The sequence below is a fragment of the Dreissena polymorpha genome, chromosome 1 (assembly GCF_020536995.1).
Source record: "Dreissena polymorpha isolate Duluth1 chromosome 1, UMN_Dpol_1.0, whole genome shotgun sequence".
Lineage (NCBI taxonomy): Eukaryota > Metazoa > Mollusca > Bivalvia > Myida > Dreissenidae > Dreissena > Dreissena polymorpha.
In genome coordinates, this window is record NC_068355.1 from 200,511,406 (window position 1) to 200,525,705 (window position 14,300).

The following is a 14,300-nucleotide window of genomic DNA, read 5'->3' on the forward strand; positions in this document are numbered from 1 at the left end:
TCTACATAGGAGTCAATAGCAGATACCAAGCACCATATGCTTATGAGAAACAAAAGCAAAATATTGGCAATCGCTGAAATCTCGAATATGACTTAATCATTTTATTAAATGAAAACCGGTAACTATTTTAAACGGTTATTATATTGCAACAACTTAGCGGTGTTTATCCAAAAGACCATTGTTATAATTACAGGGACGTCAATAGGCCAAACTATTCAGGAAATATGATTTGAGTCGTCAAGGATAGATTTTGAGATCAATGTACGTCCGATGAGATTTAAAGGGAGTTGGAGGCGTAGGGACAGATTCGTTCGAGTACGCGATCATTTGAGAACAAATTATGTTGAAGCTTTATCGGAATTCCGGAAATTTGCGATCGGTACCGATTTTTCCTGGTTCTTTTTTATTGATTCTGATAAGTTAGCGGCCGGCACAGACATGAATATTAACTGACGAAAACCTCTTCGCTACTTTCCGAAAATCTTCGACATGTTGCAAATATCCGTAATATTCCGCATTGTACTCACCAGAAATTGCAACTAGAAAGACTACAATAAATCAATTAGCTACGGCTCGGGCGGGGATTTACCTTTTATCCCTGTAAGGGACCTAATGCCCCAGACTACCGGCTATTTTTTCCGGAATTCGAACTTGATACACTTGATATCCCTGAATTAAATATTTATATCCGCAATTTTGATCTCTAGAGTGCTGACTGTTAGTATTGTATTTGACTGGAATGACTGTCGATTATGTGTTTTTAAGATTAAAACAAGCTTACGAAGAACTTTGTGTTTGCTTTTTTGTACGCTTTCTTTTTAAAAATGTATTGTCCGCCACGGACGCAACAATTGACCAAATGTACCAGATTGTGGTCTCTTTAAAGTGCTATGTTTTTACTGCCGTGATATCTTTAACAAACTACACATTATTGATCGTGGACGTTTTATACTCTTATTGAATTTGTTTCCCCAAAATATGCTCTTCTATTAGTAGATGTTTAGGTGACGATGTTCTAATTATAGATCTTACACGGCCAAGAAACACTAGATAGGTCTTTGCAAAGAGAGCTGTTGGATATCGTGAATGCGTTCAATGTGGCCTGTTTATTTCAGAAAGCTATGTGCAATGTTTTATGGGGATTTCTATCAAATTGCCAATTGCAAAATTTGATTTAATTCATTCGGACCTACAAGCGGGAAACTTCTTCATTAAAATTCAATGGGCTTTTAAGAAGTTCGTTGAAAGGCCAAAGGACTAGGTTCACGAAGCAGCTTTATATGCCCTATGAAATTGTAAAAAAATAAGTTTCAAAAATCATCATAAATTTGGTATATTTGTGGAGCTTAACATCTTATCTGTCTCATTAAAAAGCACTTTTGCCTTACAAATTGCGTTAAACATCTCTACAATTGACCACAAACATGTATAGTTCAGCAAAATAACCTAAATTTTGACAATTTTTGGACATTTAATGACATAATAGAATATGAAGGCAAGTTTCCCACACTTTCATATTTTAAGTTTTGATTCATATTTCGGAGTTAGATGCAATCAAAAAATTACTTTGTGTCGGAAATATGCCTTCATATTTAATTTTGAACTTTTGTGAATTTTAATATTGGTAGATGTAAGTTACAGTGTAACCCAAATGCCTCGTTGTTTTGCACATTAAAACACAAAGTAAATTATATGTGTTTTGTTGTTGAATCATACTGTGGTTATATTTAGAACACGTTTTCCATGCACAGTGTAATGTGTCTTTTCATTTATGCGAAGATAAAATATTTTTTTGTAAATATACGAATTTTGTTAACTACTGTTAGTAAGGGCATCAACTCTTGCATGATTGTTTACATCGCTCCATGACAACATGTAGTCAACACTCAGATCGATAATTTTAAAGGATCACTAGCATTCACGTAAGTTTTAATCTTTATTTTACTTTCATACATTTAAAATTACCATTTTAAATGTTTTATTATCGTAAAAATGGTGTTCCTTCTGTTGAAATAGTCAATAAATTGTTGACAGATCCATTCGATTATTCTGGTGTATTGCGACTGCAGACGACTCCAGCAATATTGTTGTGAAAACCGTTGTTTTCTATCGCAATTTATATATAGTTGTATAGAATTGGTTGAAAAAATGTTCAAGCTTTTGAAAACATGCAAGTTGAGAGAAATTACGATTTAAACAATTAAAACCATTTAAGATGACAAACGACACTTGCAGTGAACGTCATATTGCTCAATAAATATACATCATTATCGATATTTTGACGATTGTCTGTGTGGTGTAATGGATGTAGTGTCAGACTTCCACGCGGATGGTTGTAGTTCGATTCTCGATAAAGTCATTTTTTTTGTTACAATAACTGCAAAAATAAAAACGTAACTTTGTAAAAAATATTGCACCTAATTTTTTAACGTTTTTTTAGTATTATATTTGTGTTAAAGAGAAACATCTAATATAATTTTTCTTTTTCTTGCAGAATGCCTCTCAAAGCGTGTATTTTATGCGAAAAACGGCTCAAAATACACCAACGCCGTCCTGTAAATAAACATGTCGCAAATATTTAAAAAAGAATTTCCTGATAGAAACAACACAAGATCAATTTATTTGTGGCAAGTGTAGTCGGCCAGCGTATTACGCTGCATCACAACAACCTTCTTGTGCACAACAACCTTCTTGTGCCTCTACCAGCTCATTGCCGCCGCAAAATGTTCTCCCAAACAGTCCTCCTTCAATCAAATTGAATATTAAAACAACATCAAATAGCCATGCTTATTGTTTCATTTGCAAGAAACCTGGACCAAAATTGATTGTCGTTCCTACTTCTACAAGGACAGAAACCTTCATTCAACATAATATTTTAATAACAGCGGAAAGTAGGTGTTGTCCCGGTCATTTCAAGCAAAATGGTACATCCTTTGAAGAAAATGTAATTTCAAAATTGTCTACAATAGACAATGTTTTTTTAAACAGATCATCTCTTCTTAATCTTCTTACTGCAGTTCGAGAGTACTGCGTATGTTCAAAAAGTAAGAGGCTGTCGTTTGATGACTTAACAACTTTCAGTGAAGAAGACTTGTTAAATCTTACCGGCATTTCGGTGTCGAACTTTTTAGCACTCTTGAAAGCCGTCGAATTATCAATAAGAAACACGCCTGCTAGAACTGTAGCAACTACTATTGGAATTTTCTTGTTTAAGTTAAAGTCAGGTCTATCAAATAAGGTCCTGTCAACTTTGTTTGACGTTTCAAAATCAAGCGTCAGAAGAGCCATACAAACATCCAGAAAAGTACTTTTGACCGACTTTGTGCCTTTTAATCTTGGCTTTTCACACATTTCACGCGAAGATGTAATAAATAAACATACGCGTAATTTGGCACAACTTCTTTTCACGGAAAATAAGGAACAAGTCATCCTCGTTCTCGACGGAACATACATCTACATTCAAAAAAGTGGAAACTTTCAATTTCAACGGCAAACGTATAGTATGCACAAGGGAAGACCATTAGTTAAACCCATGGTTATTGTAACAACATCAGGATATTTTATTTCCGTAATCGGTCCATATTTGGCCAACAGCAAAAATAACGACGCATCAATTCTGCATCATATAATTAAAAACAACATCGAAGAAATTAAAAACTGGGTCAAAGAAAACGACATATTTGTTGTCGACAGAGGCTTCCGTGATGCCACCTCTCTGCTTGAAGAGCTCGGGATCCACGCGCAGATGCCGTCATTTTTGCCGCGAGGAAGCAAACAACTACCAACTGATTTGGCAAACTCTTCACGGCTAGTTACAAAGGTATGTTTGCTTTATTTGCACAATACACCGTCAGATTATACGCTAAAACATGAACAGCACAATGTGGAATAACTATGTGCCATTTATAGGACCCATGTAAGACGATTTAATAATTACTGAAAGGGTTATACCGTGTAATGCAGATGTAACGGGTGTGTAATACTATATGTTCGGAGAAGAAACAAAAAATCGCCTTTGTTTAAGCACCAAATAAACATTGACGATGCAAATTGAAATCTCTACTTTGTATTTTTGTCTTATTATTATAATTAATTGTATTGTTATGTTGAAACGGAAATGAAAATGAATATATAGTATTATTATTTAATCTACAAATGAGCCCATGCATGAAAGTCTTATGTCAGCATACCGATCTTAACTTAATTTCTATGCATCGGATCAATTAACTAATGTTTATAGGGGAAAACATCGAACGCTGTACGGTAGTGAGCTAATTTAAACCAAATATAAGCTGTAAAGTTGAGTTATTGACTTTTAAATATTTTACAATACCTTTTTAGGTAAGATGGGTAGTTGAAGCGGCTAACGCTAGAATCAAGCGGTGGAAGTATTTGGACCACATCTTGCCAACGAATCAAGTGCCATACATAGGCGACTATATTAAAATTATTTGTAGTTTATGTAACAAGTTTCTTCCACCTTTGAGTGCCAACTGTGAATCGTCTGAAGATTTTTTATGTGCGGAAAGGATGATGGCCAAACTAAAAGAAGAAAATAAATTGCAAAAATTTGTAGAAGATAATAACCTCCATCGCCGTAGTATCAGTAAATGGTCGTCTGTTAACGAATCTGTTTCCAACTTTCCTCAACTTGACGAAACAATGCTTAAACTCCTGACGCTAGGCACCTACCAGTTGAAGCTCTGTCCGTCTTACATTCAAGAATATATGGGCTCTGAATGCACAATCGATGTGTTCAGAGAAACTTGTGATCTCATTCGTGTCCGTCTTCAAAGCCGTCATATTTCATCAAAGACTTATCAGGTCTGGATTCAATATGACTCAGACCATGTTAAAGCATGGTATTGTCAATGCCGGGCAGGTGCGCGTACTGTTGGCACGTGTTCGCACGTTGCATCTGTCATTTGGTATTTGTCTGGTTTATCCGGGCCAATAAATGATTGTGGCATTCAGGACTGGGGCAAATATATTGATGACGCGTCTCATGTGCCACAAACTGTGGACACTTCCGACTCCGAGTCAGATGTCAGTACTGTTGAGGAGTAAATAAGTCTTAAGTCTTTGGAATATTTTTGACGGAATATATCGACGACTAAGGTCTTATTTACTCCTCAATATGTCGGTATTTTCTACTGGTAAAACTATCTGAATTAGCTAAAGGCGTATCTCGACTATAACCTGTAATTGTTTCAACAGTCGGACATATTGTATTAAGCTTTTATATATTATGTAGCGGAAAGATACGTAATAGAAGTTTTATGGTAATAAAAATGTTTAAACCTGGCAAAATATACATTTTCACAAACAGATCAGCCTTAAGTACGGGATCCGGATAGTGCCAGCCATAATATCGATCTTTCATCAAGGGCGACACATGACACACGAAGCGATACCCGATATTTTGCGCGACAGTCGCGGCGACGCAGGGTAATTTGCGCGACAGTCGCGGCGACGCAGGATAATTTGCGCGACAGTCGCGGCGTCGCACGAGATATTCAACGCGACATATAGCCTTATGGGCTACCTACACAAGGGCGATGTATCGTGTTAAATATATCGTGCGTCACCGCGTCTGTCGCGCATAATATGGTGCGTCGCTTCGTGTGTCGCCCTTGATGAAAGAAGGGCGAGATTATAGATGGAACTATCCGGATTCCGTACTTAATAGATACATATGTGCGTGTCACTTATAAGATTTATGTGAAACACCCGGTACATTCGCATTTATAGTCCCTTGCCAGCTGTTGTTAAAAGCTTTCGGCTGATAAAACACGTTAATCTGTTTGGGATGATAGGAATATTTAAATGTAATATTGTATCATTTTGTTACATAACTAAAATCCGTTGTCTGTGAAGTGAAAAGTATACACTCATAGATGAGACATTTGTACGTTATTTGACGTAATTAAGGTATATGCAGGACTGCTTGTGTCAGTAACATTTTGATACGTTGATGCGTTTGTAACGCTGAAGACGTCAATTCTTGTATAAAATACTGTTGTTTATGATATTTAATACCATGAAGTGTTGTGCATTATAATAAATTGTTATCATATGCAGGACTGCTTATGTCAGTAACATTTTGATACGTTGATGCGTTTGTAACGCTGAAGACGTCAAATCTTGTATAAAATACTGTTGTTTATGATATGTAATACCATGAGGTATTGTGCATTATAACACATTGTTATCATATGCAGGACTGCTTATGTCAGAACATTTTGATACGTTGATGCGTTTGTAACGCTGAAGACGTCAAATCTTGTGTAAAATACTGTAGTTTATGATATGTAATACCATGAAGTGTTGTGCATTATAACACATTGTTATCATATGCAGGACTGCTTATGTCAGTAATATTTTGATACGTTGATGCGTTTGTAACGCTGAAGACGTCAAATCTTGTATAAAATACTGTTGTTTATGATATGTAATACCATGAGGTATTGTGCATTATAATACATTATCATATGCAAGTCTGCTTATGTCAGTAACATTTTGATACGTTGATGCGTTTGTAACGCTGAAGACGTCAAATCTTGTATAAAATACTGTTGTTTATGATATGTAATACCATGAAGTATTGTGAATTATAACAAATTGTTATCATAATGTAATACTGGGTAACTGGTTTATTATTTTAAATTGCCAACCGGATGCTTGATGTTAAGCTTGTATTTAGTATGTACATTATTTGTTTGCATTCTAATTAAAAATCCGTTACCATAGTAACATCTTAATCATCAAAGATTCATTTTTTATTGCAGTAATTAAACAATTGAATAATACAATAATTAAGATATATTTTTAAGTTGTTCGGTTTATGTTGTTTGCCGATCGATATTTACTTTAAAAAGTGGCATATATCATATACATTTAAATTGTTTCCATGGAAACGGCAATTGTAGTTTCAGAAATTATTAATTAAAACTTACCTGCATATATTCCGATCAATTGGGTATGCATTAGGCAAAGTATGCTGTGCTTGTTAAATTATACTTTATATTCTTTGATTTCTTTGACAAAAAATGTAGAAAAATGTCAATGTCTTACTCGTTACCATGACAACCAACAACTATTTGTTGCTTTTTTACAACATGCTGTGTGTATTCAATACTCATGTACAATTTTATAATTTTCATGATGACGTATAATGTATATATATACGTTTGCAATTGATTTTTATATACCATAACAAATATTCTCACGTATTTATCATGTTGCCATAGCAACCATAATAAAGCGATACTAATTATAAATATGTTGTTTTCCTATATACAATAGTTTGCCCTATAAGATAAAAGTAAATTCATTTAATTCTGAAACAGGGCATATTTCAACCCTTCGTGAACCTAGCCCTTTGACGTTAAACAGCAACGCCGAAAAAATTGCTACTCAGTCTTATTTATCACTTTTTTTGTAAGATTTACCAGTAGACGTTCTTCAGTGAAATTAAGCAAACACACAGTGCCGACAAATATGGAAGGGTATTTAGGTAAAAATTACATCCTTCTTTGTGACTGTGTCATGATTCTTGATGGTACTTTCAATTAGTATGTAGACACCTTTTCATGCTTGATGACACTTACATCTTGCCTGATGTCCAATGTCTATTTACATTCTGCTTAATGGTATCATGCATGTGTACAGATGCAACATTCTTGTTCGTTAATTGCATGCTGCATATGTGTATGTTGGTTTGTGCAGAGAGACTTGTGCAATAGGCGCAGTGCATAATGAAATCAAATATTAATGCGTTTAATAAATTAACGCGATGGTAAGATGTGAGTTTCACCCAAGCACAAAGCAACATACTATCATGCATGATACAATGATGTCAATTGACAGTCATTCCGAAATGCTACGGAGGACTACGGAAATTTACGGCGTATAACGGAAATTTTATGTTATAGGAGAAGTTGCGCACCTTTGTAAGATATTTGCTACTGAACCGAAATTAACCGCGTGTTTGTAGACTTAACTTTTTTTTGGTTAATGACTAACCATAATTTTTGTACAGTAATTTACCTTCAATAACCAAAGAAAGTCTATGGATATATTTCAATATATGCTACTAATGCATGTATGCAGAGCTCCAGATAAGACGCTTAAAGTCGTAAAAAATTGAATTAAATTTAGTAAAAAAGTAGACTTAAATTCTGTGCGTACGGTTACACATTGGAAAAATAAAATAAGAATTCAAAATGTGTGATCATGCGTAAAACTCAATATCAATGCATATAATGTAAACATTTTATCAATGAGTTCCCACTCGTCTAGGCCCTCATTACAATTATGAAATCAACAGCACTTTAACGTTATTATGAATAACAGACCATCTTTACAACAGTCGAAAAGCCGAACGTTTTCCATTATATGGTCCTTTTATCGCAAAAAGTCTGCTGTAACCCGGCAATTGTCATTAGCTCTTCTTAGACTATAAACCTAAATGCGGATGTGCCAAAAATTATATTTACCTGAAAAAAAGAATTAATAATAGACTTTAAGGCTGGATTATTATAGAGTGTAAACCAAGATTTTGCTGAAAAAGTTATCTGGAACTTTGCATGTATGTTGAGAGGAAATCGATTACATAATTTCAAATTTACTAGAGTACTTTTATATTGCACCACATAAAATGCTTTAAAACTATAATATTGAAGTGCACATATAAACTTTATTATAGATGGGTAGGTATTTCGTGTCAATCTCTTTCACATATGAAAGAGCTGTTGGTCATGCTGCTTTAAGTACATATAGATGCATGACACAATTTAGATTAAGCAAAATAAAACACTAGGTATTTGCCAAGAGTCAAATATATACGAGCAGTAAGAGCGTAATCGTGCACAGCGAGACTTACTCATGTCGAATTGAAACTCTTATTCCTTTCTTTCGAAATAATTTCATGTGTCCGATCTAATATGCAATATGCCCGGTGTTTTTTTTTGCGGATTAATGCTCCGTTTTAGATCCATAATTAACGAATGCCTCAATATTTTCAAAAATTAACACCGGAATAATGTTCACCGACATTTTTTCATACAGATTGGATATAAATATTATAGAGCTTAACAAAAATACATTAAGCCCTGTTCTCCCGGCACACGTGCTGGACACACAGGTGGTTAGCGTGTGGCTATGATAATAATTAGTGAAAACATCTTTTTGAATGATAAATAATCGTATTAAAACGAAAAATCAAATTTTCTATAAAAAAAAATCACTACCGTTTTATATATAACAAGGTATCCAACTCGAAATCATCCGAAAACGGGGTGCATCGTTTTGAGCAGCCATTACTAAATTAATTTTGCAGCGATTTTCATGACCCGGTCTTATTCAACGCAGAAATGAATTTCCTTTTAGGAAATGTATATATATATTGTTATATTTCTACACATGCTGGGTCAAATTTTAAGAAATAAAGCTATACATAATTCGCTTGACCCAGTTGTTATCGATCAGACCGTATTTATGAATGAAATCTCCAGTTGTAAAGACACAACTCCGCATTGGAGCAATGAAATCACTCTTGTGTTTAAAATGTCAGTTGGTTGAAATGTATGTAAACAAAGGTTTGAAAATGCGCTGGACAGTTAGTTTTGATGCATAATTCTACGGCAAGCACGGTAAGAATGTTTTTTTCATACGTTTTATTGAATTATGGTATCGAGGTTCGTGAACTTTGCAGGGAAAATGCCCATTTCCCCGTGAAGATTTCAGTCATGAATACTGTCTGATCGATCACAGCTGGGTCACGCGAGTTGTGTATCGTGTTATTTTTTAAAAGTTGACCCAGTATTTGTAAAAATATTGCAAGACATATACATTTCCAGAAAGGAAATTTATTTCTGCGTTGAATAAGACCAAGATCGTGAAAATCGCTGCAAAATTGATGAAGTAATGGCTGTTTAAAACGATGCATCCCGTTTTCGGATGATTTCGAGTTGGATACCTTGTTGAATATACATTTAACTTATTTTTTTTAAGAAAAGTTGATTTTTCGTTATAATATGATTACTTATCATTCCAAAATATGTTTTCACTAACTAGTATTATAGCCACACGCTAACCACCTGTAGCTGGACACTTTTAAAAAACACTATACAAATTCAAGTACTTATGCACTTAATTGATTGTAAACAATGACGGTTGAAATCCGTGCGTGGGAATTTTTCTGGTAACCAAGAGCGACGTCAACGTTCATGACAAACCTGTTTATATGACATTTATTTATTGATTTTTTCCAACTTGATTGAAAATTATGTTTTATGATATTTTAATACATGTAGATGAAGTAGTTGTTTTCTCAACGAGGAGTACAATAGTTGTACAGTACTAGACACGAGTACTTGTAACTTTCAGGTTTCTCTGTATACCACAGACATTATATAGTCATAAAATGATAAATATGTGTTTATAGAAATTGTAATTATAGCATGGTAAACAGACTAGAGAAATCTGAAAGTTTCACGCACAGGTCTGTGGCAATGGGGGTTTGGGCTACTTTATAAATATGAGGTCGATATGCAATGCACATCGGTAGATTACGTCTACTGTAATTATTTGGACTAGGGAAGGGCCACAATTCCAACACATCAGCCCCGTTATGTTCTGAATTGCATCTTACAAATATCAAAAACATTCACGGCAGTCAATTCATTGTGTAAACTTACTGGTCTTCATGGCAATAATGAACGTATTTAGTTTAATGGAGATTATATAACGAAGGGAACTAATTCAGCTTATTCAGTTTACTAGTCAAAATGATTCGGATGTTTTCGCTTTTTTTCCGAAAAGTAATTTATTCAACATACGGAAAATAAACGCGCGCCACCTGATGTCATAATTTAGTAACTTGCATTCTGCTTACTGCCTGTTGCTAACTGCCGTTGTTAATGACGCTTAGTGGCAAAACCGATTATGACTGGTTTCAGGAATAATGAACACACAAACATTGGATAGTCACCAAGCATGTTGAAACAATCATCAAGTATAACCGATAGAGAACAAGCATGTTGGAACTGTCATGAAGCATGTTAGAATAAACATCACGCATAATGTAAATATTATTCATGAATGATGTAATGTTGCAGCAATCATCAAGTATAAACGAATAGACAACAAGCATGTTGGAATTGTCATAAAACAAATTAGAATAAGCATCAGTCATAATGTAAATATTCACCACGAATGATGTAACTTTTACCTAAATATCCTTCCATAGACATGTGTTGTTACTAAAATAGACATAGAGATTTGAGCATTGGGAGTGACCTAATCATACTGTGCTTTAGCAGTATTACGGAATACCGTTAGTGCCATCGTGGTTACACATTAAAATCCAGAGGGCGAGAACGCGAGAACGCGATAGTACGATGGCGACAATGTGACAATACGATGATGACAGGGTGACAATACGATGGCGACAATGCGATAGTACGATGGCGACAATGCGAGAACGCGATAATACGATGACGACAATCAGACAGTGCGATGACGACAGTGCGACAATACGATGGCGACAGTGAGATAGTAAGATGGCGACAATACTACAGTTCGATAGTGCGATAATACGATGACGACAGTGCGAAAATACGATGACGACAGTGCGACAATACGATGGCGATAGCTGACAGTGCGATAGTACGATGGTGCCAATGCGATAACGCGATAGTATGATGGCGGCAATTCGAAAATGCGATGGCGACAGTGCGACAATACGATGGCGACAATGCGATAGAACGATGGCGACATTGCGATGATACCACGGCGACAGTACGATATGACTATCGCATTGTCGCCCCCGTACTATCGCACTGCCGCCATTGTATTGTCGCACTGTCGCATTGTCGTCATCGTACTAGCGCGTTTTCGCAATCGTACGAACGCATTGTCGCCATCGTATTGTCGCACTGTCGTCATCGTACTTTCGCGTTCTCGCATTCTCGCCCTCTGGATTTTAATGAGTAACCACGGTGGCCCTAACGGTATTTTGTACAGTAAAGTGCGTAAAATCTGGTTTGGAATAACAATTTTTATGCCGAAAACAGATGTTGAAAACCCGACTTTGTTTTATAAGTAGTAGTCTAAATATACAATGAGTTTTCCGAGCATTAAATAAACATATTAAAATAAAATTCATGTTCGTATCAGTTGAAGTTCTTGTTAATAGTAGAAGCAAAGAACACAATAAAACGCTGATTGGGCTTACTAATTTGAGGCAAGAAAAAACACATCGCGCTATTATATATAACATATAACGCGCATCCGCAAAGTTCGAGCGCCCGTCTCGGTGCCGTCGTTTCCGGTGAAAGTTTCGCACAGGAGCTACCGAGTTTGGATATGAGACCACGAATCATGGCTTGACTTTATATATCAGTCAGCGTAGTACCTGACCAGACTGCGCGGTTGGACAAGCTAGGATGGACCAACTTCGGCCGCATATGACATAAGACCCATTTTCGCATGACGCGGGTCATCTGACCTTTATAATGTGTATATAGCTTTGAATGGAATTTGCACATAGTTTTTGGCATGGACTTATTGTTATGTTAATGTGTTGCACGCTTTCAAAAGCAGAGGGCATATATAAGATCAATTATACTACGAAGTTCATTTTCTGTTGCAAAATGAAATGCAATAAAGATTGTTACTCAGCGGTGTGTACAGTATGACAGCGTTGTCTGTCTGCGATGCATTTATACTGGTTCTAAGCTGGCATACTCACCAATTGGACTCAACCATCTGCTCGAACAAGAAATGATAAGTTCTACTAGCATAAACCTTTAATTGTAACTCATTTTAAAAATATTCATGTTATTTATATTATTCAATTTATTATTCAAAATTATAATTATTATTTCCTTTATTGTTGTTTTTCGCATTAAGAAACTTATTCGGCTTACGAAACTGAAAAATCCCATGGGAGAAAAAATCCCATGGGAGAAAAAATCCCATGGGATTTAAAAATCCCATGGGATTTTTTATTTTTTTAAACACGACTAAACGCATTAAAATATAGTAGTTGTTCATCATTTCATAAAATATGATGTTTCTTAAAGTTTCATGAATAAATCTCTCAAAATAAGAAAAAAATCCCATGGGATTTTTTTCTCCCATTTTAAAATGGGATTTTTTTATTACTAAATATTTTTATATATAATTGGCATAAAACCAATATACAGTCCTTAAATAACGTTAAATACTTGCAAACGCAAATAAAACACGTTTTTTAAAATGTTCAAAATCCCATGGGATTTTTCTCCCATTTGCAAATTATGGGAGAAAAAAAATCCCATGGGAGAAAAAATCCCATGGGAAAATCGAAAATCCCATGGGAAAATGCAAAAATCCCATGGGAACCCCAACTTTGCTTATAAATTTCATAGTGAAGAAAACGCGTTTTTGAGTAAAAATAACCAATTATTAATCAACGATAAGACTTTTATCGCATACTATGTCTCAAAGTAGCAAATCTTTAAGAAAAAGGGTACTTAAGTTTGCGAAATTTCGGTTTCGCAAAGTTTTTCCGGTGGCCGTTTTTCATTGAATACTATCAAAAGTTCAGTATTTGAAACTCTACATGCTGGGATATCAAACAGTTTCTTGCAATAGTTCTAAGTAGTTTTGTTGAAATGTTTACTGTACATCCAGTACATTCTGTTTTCCGACCGAAAAGTCTTCTCTTTTTTTTTTGGGGGGGGGGGGGAATCTACCATTCTACGAATCTTACATTCGTGAGTGTTTTTCTTCCCAGTAGAAAAGGATACCCCATTTATAAACTCGATCATGTGCCTTGTATAAAAACTAATCTTTCATATATGACTTAAAAAAACTGAGCAACTTACCTCTCGCGCGTGGCTTTTGTTGTTCTCTGTTATGGAAGTGCCATATTAAAGTATCAGCATTTCCAACGTGTTGTCAACACATTAATATGGTGAAACCAAATATGGGTGGAATGAGGATTTAAAGGATTATTTTAAAATGGTTTATTGTCAATTTCTGAATAATAACGCAATGTAACATAAAGTATTTACGTCCACAGTTGCTAAGCACGTAGAATGATTTAAAATGAGTGTGTACAGCCAGATTAAAAAAAAGAATATTTGAGAATTTGTAATCAGCGTATGGCGTCTGTTTTTTGAGAATATTTTTCTGCAGGGAAATGTCATCTTTAAATGATTTGATGTTGGAGAAGTGAGATTCCGGTTAAAATATCAGCAGAGGAATTCTTGCATACACTTGTCCGATTCAATCAACAGTTCTGCATTTTT

At 35.1% G+C, this 14,300-nt stretch overlaps 1 protein-coding gene across 2 annotated transcripts; it reads left to right on the forward strand.

Moving 5' to 3' along the window:
- The first annotated feature begins 1,254 nt into the window (after window positions 1-1,254).
- LOC127864603 (uncharacterized) lies at window positions 1,255-7,377 on the forward strand. Of its 2 annotated transcripts, none has more exons than XM_052404366.1 (3): window positions 1,255-3,820; window positions 4,342-6,374; window positions 6,513-7,377. In XM_052404366.1, exons 1-2 carry the CDS (start codon window positions 3,503-3,505, stop codon window positions 5,065-5,067), a joined length of 1,044 nt encoding a protein of 347 aa, XP_052260326.1. In that variant the 5' UTR covers window positions 1,255-3,502; the 3' UTR covers window positions 5,068-6,374; window positions 6,513-7,377. The 2 variants fall into 2 exon arrangements, with proteins under 2 accessions (XP_052260326.1, XP_052260324.1); XM_052404364.1 differs by having other exon boundaries at window positions 2,592-3,820; window positions 4,342-6,185; window positions 6,465-7,377.
- Window positions 7,378-14,300: the final 6,923 nt, after the last annotated feature.

Bases quoted from the DNA above. Each gene is read 5' to 3' on its own strand.
- LOC127864603 (XM_052404366.1), top strand. From the start codon at position 3,503: ATGCACAAGGGAAGACCATTAGTTAAACCCATGGTTATTGTAACAACA. The intron at 3,821-4,341 runs GTATGTTTGCTT...ATACCTTTTTAG, and splicing joins CTTCACGGCTAGTTACAAAG to GTAAGATGGGTAGTTGAAGC.